Source organism: Cetorhinus maximus, chromosome 25, assembly GCF_964194155.1.
Source record: "Cetorhinus maximus chromosome 25, sCetMax3.hap1.1, whole genome shotgun sequence".
NCBI classification, from domain to species: domain Eukaryota; kingdom Metazoa; phylum Chordata; class Chondrichthyes; order Lamniformes; family Cetorhinidae; genus Cetorhinus; species Cetorhinus maximus.
In genome coordinates this window covers 39,107,306-39,123,603 of record NC_135903.1, presented here as the reverse complement: position 1 = coordinate 39,123,603, position 16,298 = coordinate 39,107,306, and the positions used below count along the sequence as shown (strand labels likewise).

The 16,298-nt window shown below is 47.5% G+C and overlaps 1 protein-coding gene across 1 annotated transcript in view; it reads right to left on the bottom strand.

The window, feature by feature from the left end:
- Positions 1 to 16,298, bottom strand: part of mrc2 (mannose receptor, C-type 2) — a 278,857-nt gene that overhangs the window by 126,766 nt on the left and 135,793 nt on the right. Inside the window, exons 9-10 of the mRNA XM_078529833.1 lie at positions 15,174 to 15,287; positions 582 to 697 (exon numbers count right to left, since the gene is read on the bottom strand). Coding sequence (XP_078385959.1) covers positions 582 to 697; positions 15,174 to 15,287 — 230 coding nt within the window. The remainder of the gene's footprint in view (positions 1 to 581; positions 698 to 15,173; positions 15,288 to 16,298) is intronic.

Sequence of the window (16,298 nt, the reverse complement as noted above, 5' to 3'; positions counted from 1 at the left end):
ATCTGGATGAGAACAAAATATTCACTCTCCTAATCCCTAAAATAAGGTCAGTTGGGATTTATTTTGGTGTTAAAATGGCTGGCGAAAGGCATTCAAAATAAAATAGATCTCAATTTTTGTTTGAGATGGTTCCATTGAGATTGATTCCACTGCAGTGCACTCAAGGTGGGGGGAAGGAGTGAATTGGCAGTTTGCTTAAAACTTATTTTTATATAGTGCAATTTAACATAATAAAACATCCTAGGCACATTATAAAACAAAATATGACACTGAACCATATAAGGAGATATTAGGTCAGATGACCAGAAGCTTGGCCAAAGAGGTAGGTTTTAAGAAGTGTCTTAAAGGAGGAAAGTGAGGTAGAGGTGCAGAGAGGGGCAGAGAGGGTGTTCCAGGGCTTGGGGCCTAGACAACTGAAAGCATAGCCACCAATAGTGGAGTGATTAAAATTGGAGGATGCTCAAGAGACTGTGGCACTGCTGATCCCTTTAGTGTTGAGAGTCACTCAGAGCAGTAAGGCCCAAGCTGCTCTTCCTCAGTTAGATGTCAGTTTTTTGTGTGAATATAGGAATCTCACGTACCTGTTCAGGATGGTCACAAGGGTCGACCTTTGACCTGTGCATTTCTTCAAGGCCTCGTCAAAGGTCACCGATTCCTCACCCACAAAATAGCAGGAAGAGCCATGTAACCTCCAGCCCTGCGTCCAGAGGAAATACTTTGTTAGTGAAGAGCCAAATGGACTGATTACAGTGCTGTGCCATTAAGAGCAGGGAGAGCCAGCATTGTCACTATTGGACTTCCAGTTCTTACTTTGGTATCTTCCACAAACAGATCTCCATGTTCTATGGACTAAATCCAATATGACATGAGCACAATAGCCTGAAACAGTGGCAATAGTTACCTCATTGTGCAGTTCCTTTATTTTTTCATGGGATGTGGGTGTCGCTGGCAAGACCAGCATTTGTTGCCCATCCCTAATTTCCCTTGAACTGAATGACTGGCTAGGCCATTTCAGAGGGCAGTTGAGAGTCAACCACATTGCTGTGAGTCTGGAGTCACACATAGGGCAGAGCAGGTAAGGATGGCAGATCCTTCCCTAAAGGGGAAGGGAACCAGATGGGTTTTTACAACAACATGGTCACATTACTGAGAATTCTTTACATTCCAGATTTATGGATTGAATTTAAATTCCACCAGCTGCTGTGGTGGGAATTGAACCCATGTCCCTAGAGTAGAAGCCCGAGCTTCTAGGTCACTAATCCAGTGACATCACCACTACACCACCATCTCCCCTAATACACATAGCAACATAAACTGCCCGGCACCTTCTTCTGACAGGGAACTCAAGGTACGAGAGAGCAGCAGCATTTGTACTACCCCAAAAGCAGGCTTCAATGTGCCAGATCACACAGGTTGCTTTCCTCCTAATCCTCCAGCCACATTACTAAACTTTGTAACGATTCAGATAGGTAATGTACAAACAACAACATTCAAACTATTCCGGTAGTTTTCAATGCCAACATGCTTGCCAAGTAGCTTTAGCTCTGAGAATAATCCAAAGCATCTGAAAAGTATTTGAAAGTCATGGGACAGGATTTTGCCCTCGGAGAGGGTGCTCGGCAAGGGGCGGGCGGGGGCAGTCGGGAAGCTGCCTACAATCGGTTCCACACCGCAGTGCGCTGCCTGTGCGGGTGGGGGGGGTGGGGGGAGGAGGAGGGAGGGTCAGGCCTAGCGCGCAGTTTACGCATGCGTGAGAAAGAGCACGGAGCTGACTCAGGGAGATTGAAGAGCTGTGTAAAAAAAATGAAGAGGATAAAAACGTAATAAAACCTGAGCCCTTGTGTGGCTCTGTCACATGAGCTGGGAAGTGTTTTTAATTCAAAAATAAAGTTTTTATTTACTGTTCACTCGTGGATGAGGTTTCCTAAAAAAAAAGGCCATTTGGCCTTTTCGCCAACTGCTCAGTTGGACGGGTAACATAAATTTGAAATTAATTAGATTGTTAATGGCCTTAATGGGCCTTTTAATTATCGGCGAGCACGCAGCTGACTCTGGCACGCACCCGCCGAACGAAATATCAGGAGACAGTGCGATGACGTCGGAACACACGCCCGACACCACCGTGTGTCATTCTACGCTCAGGCGTGTTGGGTGGGCGCCCGCTCGCCGAGTGTAATATTCTGCCCAGGAGGAAATTTGTGTTACAATTGACTCCATATAAGAGGCAGCTGTGTATTCCTCCATTCCCAGGGAATCTCTGACCATTCCACACCAATTCTCTTCTCCACCACAAAGGACCTCAGGTAGAGCTGCACCTTGGCACCCAGCTTACAGGGGCTGTGGGAGACATGAAGAAGAACCTGTCAGAGGGTGCTCACGCATGTTTACACGCCAGGCGAAAAGTGTCTGCTGATTGTACTGCACAGAAAATCGAAGAGTGCACCAAACAGACTGCTTGACCTCCGTGCTCAACTCCTGGGACAGGACTTTCAGAAGGCAAGGTTTCCCGCCCCACCACCCGACGAGTCGACGGGTAACACATCTCCGCTGATACGGGTTACCCCGCAACCATTTAATGCTCCACAGACCATAAATTGGCCACTCATGGGGCCTCAATAGGCAAAATGATGAGTGGGCCACACAAAGCCTCCACCATTCCCCATAAAACAGGAGGCCAGCTGGGGCGCGCGGGTAGGTGGCATACAGGCCACATGCTGCATTTTATGAGCCCACCCTGCCTCCCAATCGGTGGACAGGAGTCCGGATAACTTCACCTCTGATGTGCACCTTTAGCGCGAGGCTCAGCAGGAGAAGCACTAAGTCATAATGTGAACTCCATTCCTCATCACACCACAATACATTAAAAGCAATGCCGATGCCAGAGTAATTTATTCAATTAAAGTGCACTACTGGGGAGTAGGGGTGTGTGGGCTAGAGACAAATACACTCCTTGGTCTGATTTCTGGGCTCGCCATTCTGGTATCAGCCACTGTATTGAGATGAGTTCAACGAGCAGTGATTTCTAAACACTGTAATGTAATGTAATGGGGAAATTTGATAAATGTTTCTCTATTTTCCACACGTCAGCAAGAGACTGGAGGAGAAATTCATCTTGGGTGGTATCATTAAACAGGAGGTGACACAATGACCTCCCATTTTAAACCTCGCCTGACATTCAGTCCTAGTGATGTCAGAGGGGCTGAACATTGGCCGTGGCTGATTGGACTCCACCCACTTTCTGTGACCTCACACCACCAATTTCTACCCCACTATCTCCCTTTGTGAGTTTTCAGCAGGGAGGGAGAGGGAGGTCAAAGGTTAGGTGTGATGCAGCTGTTCCTTGTTGTTCTCTAACTTTATTCTGTTTTTTTTTTGGTTGCTCTGTCCCTGCGTATTTGGTGAAATTTGCTGCCATGGTGCCATCTCCTCTCAGGCCTCCTGTTTGTGGCACCATTGTGCCTGTGCATGATGGCATCTTCTTCCACAATGAATTGTTCAACAAGAATTGGAACATCCAACTTCATAAAATAATTATTGCAGTTGTTCCTGCTCAGGGCAACAGACACATGGGAACACCACCACCTGGAAGTTCCCCTCCAAGCCACTCGCCATCCTGGCTTGGAAATATATCGCCGTTCCTTCACTGTCGCTGGGTCAAAATCCTGGAATCATCGAACTAACAGCACTGTGGGTGTACCTACACCACACAGACTGCAGCGGTACAAGTAGGCAGCTCTCCACCACCTTCTCAAGGGCAATTAGGGATGGGCAATAAATGCTGGCCTAGCCAACGATGCCCACATCCTGTAAATGAATTTAAAAATTCACTGAAGAAATTAATCTAAGCCTGTGTTAAAGGGAGGATTTTGGGAAAACTCTCATACAAAGTACAAACCGTCCCTTGCTAAGACCACTATTATCTTCCAGCAATTGGACACACTTTATGTGCCTTGATTTCAGGTCTTCATTCTCCTCTGGAACTATTCTAGAAACAATGGAATTAATTTAAACTGAGTCAAAGAACCAATTTCAAGATGTACAAGAGGGAGTTCCAAATCATTAGGAACAAGGAAAGACCATTTGCAGCCCACAGGTTGTCCCTCTCAATCCCATCCTTCTCCAAGAACATATTTGAGATTAATGATACTGTTCTTATAATTAAACTTCTATTATCCTTTAAATGGAAAAATTCTACCAACTCCCATTGTTATTACTCTGAACTTCCTAATTTTTAAAAAATGACTTCTTCCAGAATTGGTCAGAGCAACTATATAAATCTTCAATAAGATAAAAGCAAAATAAATTTTCATATTGTTGTCTCGTGAAGGCTCAGGTGTGAGTGTCCGAGTGAAGGGAGGCCGAGGTGTGAGTGTCCCAGTCAGGGGAGGTTGAGGACTGAGTGTCCCAGTGAGGAGGGGCCCAGGTGGGAGTGTCCCAGTGAGGAGGGGCCCAGGTGGGAGTGTCCCAGTGGGGGGAGGCCAAGGTGTGAGTGTCCCAGTCAGGGGAGGTTGAGGAGTGAGTGTCCCAGTGAGGAGCGGCCCAGGTGGGAGTGTCCCAGTGGGGGGAGGCCGGGGAGTAAGTGTCTCAGTCAGGGGAGGTTCAGGAGTGGGTGTCCCAGTGGGGGGAGGTTGAGGAGTGGGTGTCTCAGTGAAGGGGGGGCCAAGGAGTGTGTGTCTCTGAGAGGAAGGGCTCAGTAGTGAGGGTCCCAGTGAGGAGGGGCTCAGTAGTGAGTGTCCCAGTGAGGAGGGGCTTTTTGTTTTATTGCTATTTTTTATTTGTTAAAACAGAGTGTTGGGGCACAGAGGCAGGCCTTGCACCCAGCCTGTCTCCACACCTGGAAGCCTGCGCATTCACTCCAGCGTCGCACCCCCTCTTGACCAATAATCCCACCTGGGGATGGACATTTTTAAAGCTCAGGTTAGCTGAGCTGGGAAATCTCCTGACTCAGCAAACCGGGTGCGGGGTCAAAGATCTGGGCTAGGGTCTTGGTTTAACAGCGCTGGAAACACTCAGCAGGTCAGACTGTGTCTGTGGAGGAGAAACAGCGTTAACATTTCAGGTTGAGATGATATTTCTTCAGTTCTGATCTGAAAGGTCATATCAACCTGAAACATTAACTCTGTCTCTCTCCACAGATGCTGCCTGACCTGCGGAGTATTTCCAGTGTCCGCCGTATTTTGCTTTAATTTATCATCTAAAAGATTGCGCTTCTGACACTGCAGTGTTCCCTCAGTACAGCATGAGCACTACCACTGAAAATTATGTGTTCATGTCTCTGAAGTGAAACTTGAATCTACAACCTTCTGGAGATAAGAGTGCTACTAACTGAACCAAGGCTAACAAAGTCTCTCGTTCCCATAACACCACTCATAGCCAGGCTTGGATCAAAATTAATGGTGATAAAGCCCCTAAAGCTAGGAATGATTCATCATCAGCCCTACATGCTATTTCCCAAAACAAATAATCCTTCAGTGATCTAAATGAATGGGGTCATGGTATTTTTACAAGCTGAGCAGGTGTTGACAAATGAATGAGAAAATCACAGAAAGTCAACAGTCCGTAGGTGCTCAACAAATTCACCACTTGACTCCTAACCTTAAGTTCGAATGCCCTTTGCCAATTCATCTGCATCATTTGAACGAGATCCAGCAGTTGGATGGTTTCCAAATGGCTGGTTAGAATGGGACTGGTGATAATCACAGACCTAGCTATGGAACCTTTTACACCCATCAGAGAGGGCAAACTTGGTTTGTAAAACCAAGCTGTACTGCTCATGTCTCCCACCAACCAGCTATTGGGGGGGTGGTGGGGTGGAATGGTCATTCTGTTGGGGGTATGTGGGGAACAGAGGAAATACCACTAGAACTATAAAGGCATTATTGATCGAGAGAAAGCAGCCAGGGTCCTGCTTATTGTCATGACCACAGATCCTATCCCCAAATTACTTATGGACATATTGCGCTTTTAAGTAAGATGTGTTTGTTAAAACAGGACAAACAAGCAAAAGCTGGCTGAGATTGTAAGGTAACTACTTGCTGGAAAATTCCTATGTAGATTACTTGACCACCCAGTTCAGAGAGAAAGGAATGTCGCACCTAAAAGGTGTGAAACGGACAGAGGCACGTCAAAGGAAAAGATACACTGCAAATTGAACTGTGATCCCCTGTGGTTGCGGAGATAATGGAAAATGATTACCATCTCAGCTGAAACCACCTCCTGTTGAGTTATAGCCCAGACTGTGAACATGAACTGAGTTGAAAAGAAAACAGATCTGGGCAAAAGACATGTTTGTTTTTCCCTTCCAGGAATGCACAAGGAAAGGGGCTTAAAAAAGCCAACTGAAACCTTAGTTGTGTGTGCTGGTCTGGTGTCCTGCTCTGGCGTGTGCATGCTGTGAAAGTCACAGCTGAAGGACCCCAACTGAGCATCCCTATGCTTGCAGGTAAAAATCTCTCTCTCTCTCTGATTGCTGGGAGCAAGTCACAAGTCAGCAAATCCACAGTCAAAAAGGAAACAGGACAACTCCTTTCAGCTAACCTGCAGAATCAAGAATCTCCAAACCAACTGCTCAACTGCCAAAGTCAGCTCTACTGGAATCACCCAACTTAACAGCCGCATCGTTTCACCATCTACTCCTCACAGACAACCCAAAGGACTGATTCGTATATCTTTTTAATTTGTATTTTTGGACTAAACTTCTCATTTCTAATCTGTGTGCACGCGTGTTACATTTTTATTATCTTTTCTCACGTTTAGTAACTAATAAACTCATTCTTTCTTGGACTTAAGACAGCCTGGTTAAATTGGCTCCTTTTAAAACATAAATACAATTGGACTGGGAAAAGGTATCCACGAGGGAAGGGATCCTTTTTAGATTAACCTTGGTGCGACCAACCGAGGGGGCTAAATGAAGAAAGGGAGCCAGTTCACCCCCTCCTCACCGGGGAGGATAACAATTTGGGGGACCTCATCTGGGATCGTAACAAATTGGGGGGGAGCCTTGCCCGAGGACCGGTCGTAACATTATTCAATAGGAGTTGAAGTGCCATCAGATTTCTAATTTGTTCTAATTTGGATGCTTTTTTAACTATCCTGTCAACTGGGAAGCTTGTGGTGTTGGAGGCAATGCTGTTTTTGCACCCTGCATTCAGAGTGTGACACTGGGTGGGGTGTAAAACCTGAACCTGTGGATTTCCCACCCAGCACCTTATGGTTAAAACTGCCCCAAAATATTTTTTTTAACGTAAAGACCATTCTTGAGGTACAACTGAGAAACATCAGGAAGGGTACATTGGCTCTTGGGCCAAACGACAGTAAGGTAAAGGACTGGTCGCTGCTTCTTCTCTTCAATTCACGAGGGTGTTCAGGGTTTGGCAGAGCAGCTGATTAAAAATAGTTTGTGAATTTTTTTTTAAAAACGATCAGTCTCTTTCTGAACACTCACAGCTCTTGAACTGGGAACTTGCTGAGTACAGCAAAATTGTTCCTGGCACAGAATGAGCCTGTCAAAGTAACAAAGGAAATTCAGGCTGCCAGAGGGGGCAAAGGACCAGGAATAACTCAGCTGTGGGATAATGGATTTTAAGCTAAAGCTAAAGCTAAAGATGAGGGAGGTCGCTGCCCATGTGCAGGTATTTCTCTTGTGGATCTGCCCCTTCGCACCTGAGAGACTGAACTCATCCTCGCACGTTTAAGGAGGGTGAGTAAAAACAGACAACTAAATCCCCTGAGGAGTTTTACTCCAGTGAGGATGAATAGGAAGCTCAGTGGGAAAGAATTGAGTGTAAAACACTGAGTTGGTACCATTCACCAGCTTGTTAAAGAAATCACCAGAGCAAATTCTCAACATCGTTCACAACCTCTGGATGCTGCAAAGTGCATTATAGTCGATGTAAAGGTGTAGTCACTGTTGTAATGTTAGCCGGACAAGGTGGAAGCCCTTGGTAGCCAATAGGAAGAGTTCTGGAAAGCTAGCTTCTCTGCCCCTGTATGATTCACTTCTCACAGGTTTAAAACAACAACAACTGCATTTCTATAGTGTTTTTAACACGGTAAAATGGCCCAAGGCGCTTCACAGATGCATTATCAGACAAAATCTGATACCGAACCACACGAGGAGATATTGGTTCAGACGGCCAAAAGGTTAGTCAAAGACTTAGGTTTGAAGGAGAATCTTAAAGCAGGGAGGAGAGGTGAGAGGCGGAGAGGTTTAGTGAGGGAATTCCAGAGCTTAGGGCCCAGGCAGCTGAAGGCTCCGCCACCAATGGTGGAGAGATTAAAATCAGGGATGTGGAAGGGACCAGCAGTGAAGGAGTGCAGATATCTCAGAGGGTTGTAGCAGGGCTAGAGGAGGTTACACAGATACAGAGAGTCCAGGCCCTGGGCAAAACAAGGATGAGAATTAGAAAATCTAGAGAAGGGCAGATTTGAATAAGGTTCCTGAAGGACTGGGAGCCTCTGAGCAGGGATGCATCCTACCAAGACCTCCTGAACTGCAACCTCATGGGCTCAGTAATGAAACAGAGGGTAGATCAGGGGGGAGAAGGGTAATCAACTCACTTACCTCTTTGCAGAGGATAACACAATCACTTGGCACCCAACAGGGGGACAGCACATGGCAAGGGGCAGAGCTACATCAGTACCATTTGAAAAGCTAGATTCCAGGGCATAGACAGTGACATTACAACATCTCTCACCAATGCTCCCTCTGATGTCCTGGGGCCTACACTCCATGATGGCTAACCTTACCCTTTGACTGGAGAATTGTTGGCCGTGGACACCCATTAACAGGCTGTATAAGCCCGGTGAGTGCTCAACATGACAGAGGGCTGAGAAATAACAGCAGCCTTTAAGTAGGGAGACATACTATGTTTGCCACCAAAAACCCTTGCTGTTTCTAGCGACAGGCAAGATGCCTTGTATGCCTCGTGTGCTCTACCCGGCGCCTCCACGTACTCTATGCCCCGAGACCCCCTTATGTACTCTACCTGGTGCCCACTTGTGCACTCTACCTCGGGTTGCCAACTGTGATTAAATGTATTCCTGGAGGTTTCATCACATGACTTGCACCCATGCTCCAGCCATTAGTCGGCCAACACATTCCATCCTTGTGCTGTACGGTTTTCCAATGCCAATGGGAAAGCAAAAAGACTCATTACCCAACTGGATGATGCTTGGCTGCCAGCCAAACAGCCTTTTATTTTGCCAATTTTTAATATTTTAATACCTGGCAAAGAAATGTTCAAGATTTTTTTTTAAAAAAACTCTTTTTTCCTGTCCCGATGATTTTTCTCTAGGGTTGCACTCAGCAGTGTCCGAGAGATTGGTCTTCAATTCCTGGAGACCCCAGGCTAATCCCAGAGAGTTGGTAACCCTAACTCTGACCCGGGGCCCCCTCGTGCACTCTGACCCGGGGGCCCCCTCGTGCACTCTGACCCGGGGCCCCCTCGTGCACTCTGACCCGGGGCCTCCTCGTGCACTCTGCTCCGTGGGCCTCATGTGCACTCTGGCTCAGAGCTGCCTGACTCCGTCTGCACCATATTCGGAGCTGCCGTTAGTGGCAATGGTCCAAGTAATGAAGCTATCAACCCTTGTGCTTCTTATCCTTGTCCAAACTTTTGGTCCTGTTCTAAAGTCTGCTTATGTGACGCAGCGTTAAATTTGTTTGATAACATTGCAGTGAAGCGCCTTGGGATGTTTTACTCCATTAAAGGTGCTATATAAATGCAAGTTCATGTTGCTGTCAAGCAGAATGGCCAATTGAGTATGAAACAGATCCATGTTGGAGGTAACCTTCAGGAAACATGTCCTTCAGGATGAGGCTATCCAATTTCTCCAGGATCCTTAAGTCTCAGGTACAATGGCCACTCTGCTGAAACTTGTTGCGAAACCGAAAGTTTAACGTTTCTCAGTCGTGGTGTCAGAGACAGGTGACCCCCTTCGCCCTGTGCTCCCAGGTTCAATTTGAATGCAGGTCCCAGTCTTTTTCTAATCAATATTTTTCTAATCTTTGTATCATTCAGCCAGACAAAACTTTGCACCTTTGGCAGTATTGATTTTTAAAGTCGGGTTTTGAACAGAGAAAAACAATTAAGCTCGGATTTGGATAGAAGAACCTTAAACTGAAAGAAAGGGGAAACCAAAAGGCTTAAACTTTTCATGGCCTTTAACTGAAGTGATATTGTTAGCACGGTGACACGCCAATGTATGAAGAGTTCAGGCGCAGCTGTTGTGGCTCCCAACAAGCTCCTGATCAAGGGCAGGGAACTACATCCCAGAGCCAAGAAGAGGCCAAGGGATTCCCACACAGGAAACAATCACAGGGAGTGTCATCCCCTATACTGTTCTTGCACAGTCGCCAATCACCAGTGTGGCAGCACTGCCTGCAGAATGGGAGCAGGCTGCCAACGTATAGTGGGCCTCAAGGGGGAAATCAGGGAGAATAAGTTGTAAAATGACCCACAAGTGAGAAAAATGTTTGTTTGGAGCAAAATCCAAATTTGCACAACTTTCTGAAGCTGAAACACAGCTTGTCCCGAATTGAATTGGTTAAGTCTGTTAACCTCACGACAACACCTGTTGCTTTTTTTTATCCTTTCATGGGATGTGGGTGTCGCTGCCAAGGCTGACATTTGTTGCCCATCCCTAATTGCCCTTGAATGCAGTGGCTTACTCAACCATGTCAGAGGGCAGTTAAGAGTCAACCACATTGCTCTGGGGCTGGAGTCACACATAGGTCAAGGATAGAAGATTTATTTCCCAAAGGGGCATTAGTGAACCAGACGGTCATGGTCACCATTACTGAGACTAGCTTACATTCCACATTTATTAATTGAATTTAAATTCCACCAGCTGTCTTGGTGGGATTTGAACCCATAGTCCCCAGAGCATTAGCCTGGGCCTCTAGATTAATAGTCTAGCTACTTTACCACTACGCCACCATCTCCCCTATTTGAGGTCTGCCTTCTAGCAACTGACTTTAACATGAACTTACAGCAGCTGTTCAATCATCAGAGACTGGCGGCCAAGCTGAAAGGGCCAATTCTGGAATGTGCAGCTCACTGAAGCACAATGGCTTTTCCAACATTTGGCCAGAGGCAGGTGGCTTCTCATTGGTGGGGGAGGGGCAGCGAGCAAACTAATATCCAGGGACGTGAGAGTCAGTATTTACTGAAGGTTAAAAAAAAAATCAGCCAGGGTGACTTTTCCTAGTCCCGTGACAACTGTTGGAGAGTCCATGTAATTGGGTCATTAGCATTAGAATCATTATAGAGCACAGAAGGAGGACATTCAGCCCATTGAGTCCATGTGGGAAACCATGAGGTTCCACCAACATGCGTGGACATCGAGAGAACTGTCGAGTGAGGACAGGAAGGAGATCTGTCTCGAAATCCCTCACAGTTAAATTGTCAGCAGGAACCCCAATAGTACTAAACTCTGGAAGGAACTGTGGTAAGGGGAACGAAGTACGCAAGGAGGAAAGAGGAGGTGAAACTGGAGAAAATAAATGGAAGCCTGAATAAATCAGAACTCTGAAGGTTAAGCTTTTTAATATCATACATTCCGCTGGTTGCAACTGACTCCATCCTGGACGAAGCAACAGCTTCTCACCAATCCACTTTAAAATTTGGAAAATTAAATGTTGAGTAACTGACTCCTGAGAAGTATTTGTCAGTATCTTCAACAGCAAAGGCTCAAAATCACCACCAGCATCTATCGGACAAAGCTTTCATCCAACGCCCCCTTGCTGGACTCTGACTACCAGCTGGGCGGCAGCACTACTGGGAGTCCTCACACAATGGCTGAAAGTCAAATGTCACTAGAGAAAGAAACGGCTTTCAAACAAAAGTACATCCCATTCCAGAAGAGCGAAACTTGGCAGTTGTATCAAACTCACATTGCGAGTTCTCTGTCATTGTCTCATTGCGAGCTCTGTGTCATTCTCTCACTGCGAGCTCTCTGTCATTCTCTCACTGCGAGCTGTGTCATTCTCTCATTACGAGCTCTGTGTCAGTCTCTCATTGCGAGCTCTGTGTCATTCTCTCATTGCGAGCTCTGTGTCAGTCTCTCATTGCGAGCTCTGTGTCATTCTCTCATTGCGAGCTCTGTGTCAGTCTCTCACTGTGAGCTCTGTGTCAGTCTCTCATTGCGAGCTCTGTGTCATTCTCTCATTGCGAGCTCTGTGTCATTCTCTCATTGCGAGCTCTGTGTCATTCTCTCATTGCGAGCTCTGTGTCATTCTCTCATTGCGAGCTCTGTGTCAGTCTCTCACTGTGAGCTCTGTGTCAGTCTCTCATTGCGAGCTCTGTGTCATTCTCTCATTGCGAGCTCTGTGTCAGTCTCTCACTGTGAGCTCTGTGTCATTCTCTCATTGCGAGCTCTGTGTCATTCTCTCATTGCGAGCTCTGTGTCATTCTCTCACTGCGAGCTCTGTGTCATTCTCTCATTGCGAGCTCTGTGTCATTCTCTCACTGCGAGCTCTGTGTCATTCTCTCACTGCGAGCTCTCTGTCATTCTCTCACTGCGAGCTGTGTCATTCTCTCATTACGAGCTCTGTGTCAGTCTCTCATTGCGAGCTCTGTGTCATTCTCTCATTGCGAGCTCTGTGTCATTCTCTCATTGCGAGCTCTGTGTCATTCTCTCACTGCGAACTCTGTGTCAGTCTCTCACTGTGAGCTCTGTGTCATTCTCTCATTACGAGCTCTGTGTCATTCTCTCATTGCGAGCTCTGTGTCATTCTCTCATTGCGAGCTGTGTCATTCTCTCATTGCAAGCTCTGTGTCATTCTCTCATTACGAGCTCTGTGTCAGTCTCTCATTACGAGCTCTGTGTCATTCTCTCACTGCGAGCTCTCTGTCATTCTCTCACTGCGAGCTGTGTCATTCTCTCATTACGAGCTCTGTGTCAGTATCTCATTGCGAGCTCTGTGTCATTCTCTCATTGCGAGCTCTGTGTCATTCTCTCATTGCGAGCTCTGTGTCATTCTCTCACTGCGAACTCTGTGTCAGTCTCTCACTGCGAACTCTGTGTCAGTCTCTCACTGTGAGCTCTGTGTCATTCTCTCATTACGAGCTCTGTGTCATTCTCTCATTGCGAGCTGTGTCATTCTCTCATTGCGAGCTCTGTGTCGTTCTCTCATTACGAGCTCTGTGTCATTCTCTCATTACGAGCTCTGTGTCATTCTCTCATTGCGAGCTCTGTGTCATTCTCTCATTGCGAGCTCTGTGTCATTCTCTCATTGCGAGCTCTGTGTCATTCTCTCATTGCAAGCTCTGTGTCCCTCTCTCATTGCGAGCTCTGTGTCACTCTCTCATCGCGAGCTCTGTGTCATTCTCTCATCGCGAGCTCTGTGTCATTCTCTCATTGCGAGCTCTCTGTCATTCTCTCATTGCGAGCTTTCTGTCATTCTCTCATTGCGAGCTCTCTGTCACGCTCCAATGCTGAGCCGTGTGTACAGGATGTCCAAACCTGGTTGCTCCCAATTGGGAACTGGTGTGATTCCACAATCCCAGCTGGGAGCAGTTTCTGCTGGGAGGGAATCACAGGAACTCCCAGGAGATGAATTGGGATTTTCTGCTCATCATTAAACCTCATGTCTGATGTTTTCCCAGTGCAACAAATGCTGGGAATGCTGGAAAGTTCATTCACCCCTGCATGTTCTGGGAGGATCTTAATGTTTCAACCAAAAACAAAGGAATTCTTCTTGCAGTCAAGGAAACTCTCCCCAAGCTGGATTTCCAAAAAGCCATGGGGTCGGGAACTGGCTGGGCAGGAATTAAAAATTACAGTCCTGGAGGTTGCTGTGGGATCCCAACACCTCCAGGAGAGTTTTGAATTTTGAAAGGGCCTGAGGTGGGGAGGGAGCGGGAAATATTGTCACCTCCGATTAACGGGCTCTTAAACTCATTAAGGTGCTCGTTCAGGAGCCTGTCTGTTTAGCGCTGTAATTTTCAATTTTGTTTTCCAGAGAAACCAAACAATCGTGCTTACGCCAGTGCACAACAGTCAGGGCCACCACCGGGTCCGAGTGAATTTCTTTGTAGTTACTTTTTAAATCAAATCCGTGGGGCCAACTAGTGCCAGCACGAGTGCTGCTCCGAACCTTGCCCTTCACGGCCGCTTTCCGCCTCGTTCCACCTCGAGGAGCTGCCTTCTCCAACTGTCACGGCAACAGCAGCCCCCAACATGGCCGCCGCCTGCCTTTACCACTGGCGCCAGGCAGGGGGCGCCTGCCTCTTGGGGGGGGTGGGGGGGTTTGGCACTGAGCTTGCCTCCTGGCCAATTAGGCCATTTACGTTTAAAAACAGCTTCATGAGAGCGAGACAGCTTGGGCACAGGGTCGTGTCCCAGGCACAGGGTCGTGTCCCAGGCACAGGGTCGTGCCCCAGGCACAGGGTCGTGCCCCAGGCACAGGGTCGTGTCAGGTTCCTGACCCCGCTTTGAAAATCCAGTCAGATATCTTGCAGCCTCTGCCAGCTACACAGTATACTGGCACTGCCCTGACATTCTGACTCAATGAAGGAAGGAACTTGCATTTATATAGCATCTTACACAACCTCAGGACATCCCAAAGGTTTTTTTTTTAACAACAAGTGAGATACTTTTGAGATATGGGGGTGTGGAGGGTGTGGGGGAGTGGGCCTGCCCTGCAAGGAGTGGGATTTGGGATTTCCCCCCATCCACACCCTGCGCAACATTCCCTCAGTACCTGCTCTCGAGTGTCAGCCTGGAGTTTGTGCTCTTGTCTGGAGTGGGACTCGAAATCACACCCTCCTCACTCACCCAAGGCAAGAGCGCAGTGCACAGCGCCATGGCTGACACTGAGCCAACTTCACCACACTTCAGGAAGGATGCGAGGGTCTTTGAGAGGGTGCAGAGGAGATTGTTCAGAATGGTTCCAGGGGCAAGGCAATTAGCTACAAGGTTAGGTTGGAGAAGCTGGAGTTGTTTCCCTTGGAGCAAAGGAGGTTGAGGGGAGATTTGATAGAGGTGCATAAGATTGTGACAGGTTTAGATAAGGTAAACAAGGAGAAACTGTTCCCACTGGTTGATGGTACAATGATTAGGGGACACTGGTTTAAAGCTTTCAGGAAGAAATCCAGCAGAGCTGTGAGGAAGAACTTATTTAGGTAGCAAGTGGTAATGAGCAGTGGGGATAGTGTAGATTTACTGACCTTTGCACAGCCGAGATTATCTTCCAAAACCTCCTCCTCTTCAGAGAAGCAACTGGGTTTCTTGCAGATGGAAGGCAGCGTGAGGTTACAGGGCCCATCATTCCAACGTCCCTCCTGGTTCAGGGAAGAGAAAGAAGGGGTCGTGTTTGAGTACCAGTGTTTATTGGAAATACAGACACACTGTACTGTCCTAGAGTGACCATCAATATGACTGATTGACATTCAGCTATTTAACAATGCATCTGAGTAACAAAAATCTGTAAATAGGTCAGTTAAACCAATATTCTAACAAAAAATCCCTGTACAAGATTAGTTTGATGGTGACAGCTTCGTGCTATTGGGTATATTCAGTGCGTTAGCATCAGTCACATCCAAACAGTTTCCCTTTTGCACTTTTGCAAATGGCCAATGACGTTTTCAACCCCCTTCCCCACGACATCCAATCACTGTAGGGCAGAAAACGGATATGACTCAGAGCCTGTCACTATCCCCTCCCCCCGGTCACTCCCCAGACCCTGTCACTCCCAATCCCTCCCTCCCTCCGCAGGGCTGATCACTCCCCACACCCCCCCGCCCTCCCAGTGCCAGTCACTCCCTCCGTCCTCCCTCCCCACAGCCGGTCACTCCACCCTGCCCCTCCCAGAGTGGGTCACTCCCACTGTCTCTCCTTCGAGTCGGTCACTCCTCCCCTTCACAGTCGATTCCTCTAGCTTATCCCCCGCTTTCTCCTTCTAGATCTCTCAGCCTCTGCTCCTGACCAGGTTCCAGTTTCAGGCCCCACAGCTGGTGTCCATTGGACACCTACCTCACCCGCTTTCCCTTCCACATCCCAGGCTGCACAAGCCCTTTCCCTGATTGCTGACCATCATGTCTGTCACTAATAGTCCCGTCCAGCCCAGTTCAGAGTCACAGCACCAATAACGAAAATAGTGTTTACTGTTCCACCAAAACCGGCGGTGTGGTGCTGCAGTGGTTAGCGCTGCTGCCTCACAGCTTCAGGGATCCAGGTTCAATTCTGACCTCGGGTGTGTGTCCGTGTGGAGTTTGCACATTCTCCCCGTGTCTGTGTGGGTTTCCGCCTGGTGCTCCGGTTTCCTCCCACTGTCCAAAGATGTGCTGATTAGG